At 39.9% G+C, this 6,790-nt stretch overlaps 1 protein-coding gene across 5 annotated transcripts; it reads left to right on the top strand.

Moving 5' to 3' along the window:
* Positions 1-910: 910 nt before the first annotated feature.
* Positions 911-5,897, top strand: LOC115680483 (disease resistance protein RUN1-like). Of its 5 annotated transcripts, none has more exons than XR_008817564.1 (5): positions 911-1,510; positions 1,770-2,883; positions 3,011-3,313; positions 3,410-4,262; positions 5,615-5,897. XR_008817564.1 is itself a non-coding variant. In XM_056316063.1 (4 exons), exons 1-4 carry the CDS (start codon positions 1,005-1,007, stop codon positions 4,175-4,177), a joined length of 2,691 nt encoding a protein of 896 aa, XP_056172038.1. In that variant the 5' UTR covers positions 911-1,004; the 3' UTR covers positions 4,178-4,358. The 5 variants fall into 5 exon arrangements, 1 of the variants encoding a protein (XP_056172038.1); XR_008817563.1 differs by lacking the exon at positions 5,615-5,897 and adding an exon at positions 5,245-5,489; XR_008817561.1 differs by lacking the exon at positions 5,615-5,897 and adding an exon at positions 4,377-4,692.
* Positions 5,898-6,790: the final 893 nt, after the last annotated feature.

Genomic DNA, 6,790 nt, shown 5'->3' with positions numbered 1-6,790 from the left:
GCTTGGAGGTACATGGACTAATTGAAGAGAATTAAATTAGAATGAGCCTAGTATGAATTATTAATTCGAATGTCTCTTTTGTGTATGTTTATATATAATAATCTTTAGTTGGGCTAGATGTAACCAACCATAGGTTATATGGGGTAAACTTGAGCACGAATTAATTATCAATAAAAAAGAAGAAGAAGAACAACAAAATAACATGCATCAATAAATAAGAAAAGTTGGATTAGAGGTAGAAAAGAATGAAAAAAGTACAATAAAGGCGAAAAACAAATCCCAGGGTTGGTTAGTTGGTTACGGCAGCGGCCGTTTTCAACTTAAGAACTTAAAAGCTATCCGTTCAGATCTCATCAATTGCGTGTCAAACTAATCTGAGTTAGGGACACCTGCATAGACAAAGGCCTATAATAGATTATGGAAAAAGGAGAAACAAAAAATATAGAGGTGGATGGGAGTAGGTGTTGAAATGTATTCTCCCACTTCTGAACAGCTGGCAAAATTTACGACCTCATGTGCAGAAAGGATTGCAAAATATGAGCTATTTGTTTATGAAAAGAAACGGTGCAAATGCGCGTGAAAGATGATAAGATATTGCTTCACACATAGGTAATTCAAATGCAGCGTGTTGCTGACTCATTGCAATTATTCAATGAATTTAATAGATATGTTGCATTGAATTTCTAATGTCATGTAAGATTCGTATTGGACCATCAGTTTCGATTATCCGAATTCTATCTTGTAGATATATTAAGATAATATTATAACTTCTCTATATGGTGTTACCTGGTGTAAGAATTTCCCTTTGGGAGATCCTCATCCGATCATTGGGAGGATAGAACTGCCAAAAATCAAAACGAATAAAAGAAAAAGAAAAGAAGACTAAGACTGAGAGTGCCAACGAGGTCAACGCTTTAGATAAAGATTTGTGAGCTCGAACGTTTCTACAACCATCGAAGTTTGATAATTTGGATCTCTATTCGAGCCAGAGTCCGTGTGTGCAGATGGGTATTTGTGTTCGCAATTGCTGCTCATCGTCAGCTAATGCTTTTGCTGAAGAGTTGGCCGTTTGTAACTACCAAGTGTTCCTCAGCTTCAGAGGACCGGATGTCCGCCGCAACTTCCTCGAGTGCTTCTCCGACCACCTCACAGGCTCGGGGTTTATAGTATTCACAGACCGCGAAGAGATTGAGTATGGTGAAAGGATCGATACCAAGATCGTGGAAGCCATCAAGCGTTCCGACGTCTGCATCCCTATCTTGTCCAACAACTTCGCCTCCAGCCCAGCTTGCCTGATGGAAGTGGCCCAAATGGTGGAGTCAGAAAAAACCATTCTGCCCATTTTCTACGGCGTCAAGCCGGGCGTTGTTTGCCGCCAGCAAGGAACATATGGAGAGTCCTTCGTCGATCAAGAAAAGCGCAGTGATACCGAGACAATCAGTAAGTGGAAGACTTCTCTGGCAAATGTTGCTGGGATAAAGGGATTCGAATTGGAGGATGTCAGCAGTGGGTAAATCTGATCGCTATTGCTCTTACTCTACTTGTTTAGCCTTTGAATAGACGAGGGAAGTGGCTTATATCTATTTATTTATAGCAGTGAATCTGCATATATCGTCTTGTCTGCTCTTCAATGTTCTTGTACTCATCTACATGCTTTTTCTTGGGTTATTTACTGTCATGGTATCTTCTCTAAGTTTACCGAAATCAACCCGAACATATTGGTACACAGGAAATACCTAGTGCTCATTACTTTTATTTTTATTTTGTAGGTATCACGAGCTTCTAAGAAATGTCGTTTCTAAACTTTGGCAACTCTTGGAGATGGGTAAGGAAGACGTGACTGAAAATTTAGTTGGAATACACAGCAACGTGCAGGAGATGATGCGAAAGCTTGGTGTCCATAACGTAGATGGACAAGTTGCCGAGGGAAGATGCGTGGTTGCAGTGTGTGGTCTTCCCGGAGTTGGCAAAACCACTCTCGCAAAGGTGGTATACAACAAAATCAGTCACCTCTTTGATGCTTGCAGTTTCCTTAAAGACGTTCGGGCTGAGACTGCACAAAAAAATTTGGTATCTCTGCAGAATAAGTTAATTCGAGATCTCAAGAGAGGAAATTTCCAAGAAGTGAAATTCTCCGATCAAGGCACCAAAGTTATAAAATGCCTATTCCGACGAAAAAGAGTTCTCATTGTCTTGGATGACGTGGACGACTTCGAACAAATCAAACCGTTGGCCGAGAATCTAACTTGGTTTGGCCCGGGAAGTAGGATCATCCTAACAACCCGAAGGAAAGATGTTATTAAGCATTACAAGATTCAAGAAATCAATGAACACGAGGTCTTACCTATGAATGAAAATCATGCTCTTGAACTTTTCTGTAAGCATGCTTTTCGACCGGGTCATCCCGATGACTACGGTTCTCTGCCAACCGAAATCATTTCGGCCGTTGGGAAGCTTCCTTTTGCTATTGAAATTGTGGGGTCATATCTGAATGGGAAGAGCCCAGAAATATGGAGAGAGACTTTGGATAAATTAAAAGGAGAGCTGGAAAAAGGAGTGGAACCAATGTTGAAGGCAAGTTATGATCTTTTGGACGAAAACACAAAAGAAATATTCCTTGATATAGCATGTTTCTTTATAGGGGTTGATAAGACAATTCCCTATTACATGTGGGAAGCCCGTAAACGTTTCCCAAATAGAGGTGTTCATGAACTTCAAAATATGTCTTTTATAAAAATTAGCGAAGCAAAAGAATTTTGGATGCATGACCAATTAAAAATCCTAGGAAGAGAACTTGTGAAGAAGGAAAATCCTAAAAACCCCGGGAAGCGCAGTAGGCTGTGGGATTACAAAGATGTCCAAACAACATTGCGGAAAAAGAAGGTAAAATCACACTGAGATTTCTACAGAATTCTCGTTAAGTTTTCCTCTAGACAGATGATTACAATATTGTTTCATTGAATATCTTTGTTCTAATTTCACACTTCACTTTTTTCCACGGAATTGGCAGTGTACTGAAAATGTTGAAGCTCTCCGTGTAACCCCCAATTATAATCAAGATGAACCGGATTGCAACTGTCTTCATTATGACGATTTTCATCATCTATCAAATCTGAAGTTTCTTGAATTGACTAATGTTGGTATTGAAGGAAATCCTGAGAATCTTCTACTTTCAAACCTATTATGGCTTGATTGGCATGGATGCCCTGAGAAATCTAATTTGTTTGCATTGGATATGAAGAAACTGGTAATTCTCAACTTATGTTCAAGCCGAGTCACGTTGAACTTGGAAGACTGGGAAAAACTGATGCTGGTAAGTCGCGCTTGTGCTTGTGCACTTCTTTTATGTACAAACGAGACATTATAGTTGAAGTCATAACTAAACATATGAATCATATTGTTTTTGCAGAATGCTGGGAGTTTGAAAGTCTTGAACCTAAAAGGTTGTCCTTGGATCACTGCATCTCTGGGATTCCCTAACTCAATGTCCTTAGAATGCTTGATCCTGGAAGGTTGTTTGTTAGCAACTTCAACAATTGATGAATCCATTTCTAGATTAGAGAATCTAGTTTCCTTAAACATGAAGCATTGCTTATCAGTTAAACATTTGCCGCAAGCACTGTGTTCCCTGAAAGCATTGAAAGAGCTCCTCATTGATGGAACTAAAATTGAAAGACTTCATTTCGAGGAAGGCTCTCTGCCAGCACTTGAAATTCTCAGTGCTTGCGAATGTGAAGTATTGGGTGAAGTCACTGAGTCCATTGGATTGTTAAAGAATCTTCAGAAGCTTACTTTAAGAAGTTGCAGACAGCTAAAAGGACTTCCACATTTCATAGGAAAGCTTGTTTGGCTAAGGCAAATGGACCTGTCGTACACCTTAATCAATGAATTGCCTTCTTCTGTCAAGGATTTGAAAAATCTTCAAGTGCTAAAGATGGTTCATACTTACCTAGAAGGATTTCCTGAAGCCATAAAAGATCTTGAGAAGCTTCAAGAGTTGGATTTCACCCACTGCGAAAGTTTGAGTGGAGATTGCGACATCACAGGATTGTCTTCTTTGAGAATCTTGAGATTAAAATGCACAAGAATTTCTCGTGTGCTTGCCAGAGATCATAGGCAACTTAGTCTCTACATCCTTGAGTTAGATGATGGGGTCGATAAGCAGACAGTCTCATAATTTCACTCTAGCTCAGACTTGTTACTGACAAAATGCAGATGATCCTGTGTATGCCATGCTTTAGTCTTGAAGGTCCAAAACTAAGGTATGTCTTGGAATTTTCTTATCCATGCGGACTTAAACGAGTTAGTGGCCAACTGAGAAAGTTGCTTTGTTAGAATGCTCTTCTCTTGACAGATTACATAACTATGGATTTCAGAGCCTATGAATTCTGCATCAGTGTGCATGAATAATGTCAAGCTATGTTTCTAAAGAGCTTAAAGTTGAAGCGTCTTTAGAATGTTTGAAGTGTGAGTCATTCAACCATATTTTGGAAAGAGAGATCTAGCATTTGGAGAGAAACCATATTTTGTTCCCGTTTCCTTTTTGTGCTTGATGACGCTACTTTTCTTTTGACAGCATGTATCTGGACCTTCTTATCGTAGTTTACTCCTTGTATCTGTGATCTTTGTATGTCTCCATCATCTGTGGCCGTCCCATGATTGGCAGGTGTAACTGCAGTTGATTTATTTATTTTTATTTTTTTTTGGTAACCCGGGAACCCCCCGCACGGCCGACAGCCGGGGAGGTAAACCCGGGGTGACGCTAACGCAGGACCCACCACCACGACGTCACGCTTAAGAATCCCTAACGCCAGCGTTGGGATTCGAACTCCTACCCTTCGTGGGGGAAGAGGAGCCCGAAACCAGCGCAGCCGCTGAGGGCGGTGGTCAGTTGATTTATTTTTTATGTCTCAATTTATTGAGTTTTTCATTTGTAATTATGTTCTCTCTCTCTCTCTCTCTCTCTCTCTCTCTCTCTCTCTCTCTCTCTCTCTCTCTCTCTCTCTCTCTTCTTTCTCTGTTTTCTTTTTTCTGCCGAGGGCTATAATCAGCAGCAAGAAAAAATAGATTGTTATCACATTAATTTAGTACATACCAATACAATGATCCCCATCTTATGAGTACAAGCATATACTGCCAAATTCAATTTGACGTGACAGAGGACAAAGCAGAGGGATTTCTTTGCAAATGTAAAAGGTTTAGTTTGAATGACCTAACGGAATTTCTTTGGTTTGCTGCTTGCAGCAGCCTACGATTTTATTTGCATTGTGCATTGGTGCCAGATGCAAAACAAGTCCCAAGGAAACTTGTGCAAGCTGTTGCTAAACCCAATTCGACTTCCTAGTTCTATACATGCTTGCTTCATATTATATTGTTTTCTCATTATTATAGTGGTCCTCTCACAAGTTCTGTCATGTTCTAAATTTGCTAATGCTCATAGCTTATCTTCACTTTGTTGGTTTCTCGGCAATCATATGCTAGGATTGAGTAATCTTCCCATTGGAGCTTGTATTGCCCTGTCATTCAATTTCATTTTCCTGTAAATGGTTTTGCGAGTTCATGAATTCACTGATGACCCTAGACATTAAAGAAAAGTTGTTTCTCATGCGTTTAGTGGGTTGAACATTCAATGAGGACCCAACCTCCAGAGATGAACAGCCCAGGTGTTCTTCTCAGTTTAGGAATCAAGCTCCTTGTTCTGGTCGGAAAATAACGCCTAGCGGCCAAGTAATCATTTTGAGGGCATCAGTATTCCGTAGGATACATATATTATAAGCACATTGCTGAATGAAGGATATGAAGTGACAGCGGCAGCTTAATATTTTTTTTTTGTCGAAACAGCAGCACCTTAATACATTGCTAAAAATGTGGCAGAATGTGAAGTGATGGCCATCAGAATTAAGAATATTGTGGGTCAAATGACTTAATAGAGTGGAGTGGTTGTAAGCTTATATGGTCATCATTTGTTAGTCCATGTCGAACTGGAACCTTTATCAAACCGAGAGGGACAAAGATGGTTGCTTGAAACTCGATGAAGGCAAAATTCAAAAGTTCCTTATAAATGAAAAGTCTCGTAAAAAAGTGAAATATCTCAGAAAAAAAACGGTTTCGATCCACTAGGCTCTTGATTATTGTTCATTTGGAGTCCAAGGCTTGCCTTCGCACCTGGAATAAGTAATACTCAGAACCTTCCAAGAATTACCGATGAAAATGTACAAAAAATTTGTGCATGGCGGGTACCCATTTGCTTCAGCACACTCTTCCAGGGTCTCTGTTTTTCTGGCTTTTTCACATTCATCTCATAGGTTCATCCTCCATCCTCTTCCGCTTTCTCTCTCTGGTTGCAGCTTCTGGGTAGTGTTGTCAAGAAATCCATTAGATGCAACTGGAACAAGCAAAAGTGCATTAGGTTTGGACTGTCATCGCGCCTACATCCCAGTTAATTCATCGAGCACACATACCTTAGCTCCATGCTTAATTTGAATAAGAAAGGTAGTCTCAATCTTCAGAATACATATTGAAATACAATGTCATCCTAGACCAAACTATGAACATTTGGTAGTGAAAACCTAATGAGAAAGCAGCAAATCCATCCGTAACTTCTGGAATGCAACCCAGAAATTGTGTCCCCCAGAGCCAATTTCAGGGTAGAGTTGGCTTTGAGACGATATATTTGTTTGCTTAAAGTAGATGCGATTCTCCAAGAGAGTTTGAAACCAAGATCAACATCCTGCCTTAACATTTGGGCCAATGGAAGATTTTCCAGTTATGGTCACAGAATCAGATCAAA

This window comes from Syzygium oleosum, unplaced genomic scaffold (genome assembly GCF_021117445.2).
Source record: "Syzygium oleosum isolate NSW1041296 unplaced genomic scaffold, Sole_v2.1 Sole_v2.11, whole genome shotgun sequence".
Classification (NCBI taxonomy): Eukaryota; Viridiplantae; Streptophyta; class Magnoliopsida; order Myrtales; family Myrtaceae; genus Syzygium; species Syzygium oleosum.
The sequence above is the reverse complement of the archived record's forward strand: the minus strand, read 5'-3'. Positions and strand labels throughout refer to the sequence as shown.

Bases quoted from the DNA above. Each gene is read 5' to 3' on its own strand.
- LOC115680483 (XM_056316063.1), top strand. From the start codon at position 1,005: ATGGGTATTTGTGTTCGCAATTGCTGCTCATCGTCAGCTAATGCTTTT. The intron at 1,511-1,769 runs GTAAATCTGATC...TTTATTTTGTAG, and splicing joins TTGGAGGATGTCAGCAGTGG to GTATCACGAGCTTCTAAGAA. The intron at 2,884-3,010 runs GTAAAATCACAC...CGGAATTGGCAG, and splicing joins CAACATTGCGGAAAAAGAAG to TGTACTGAAAATGTTGAAGC.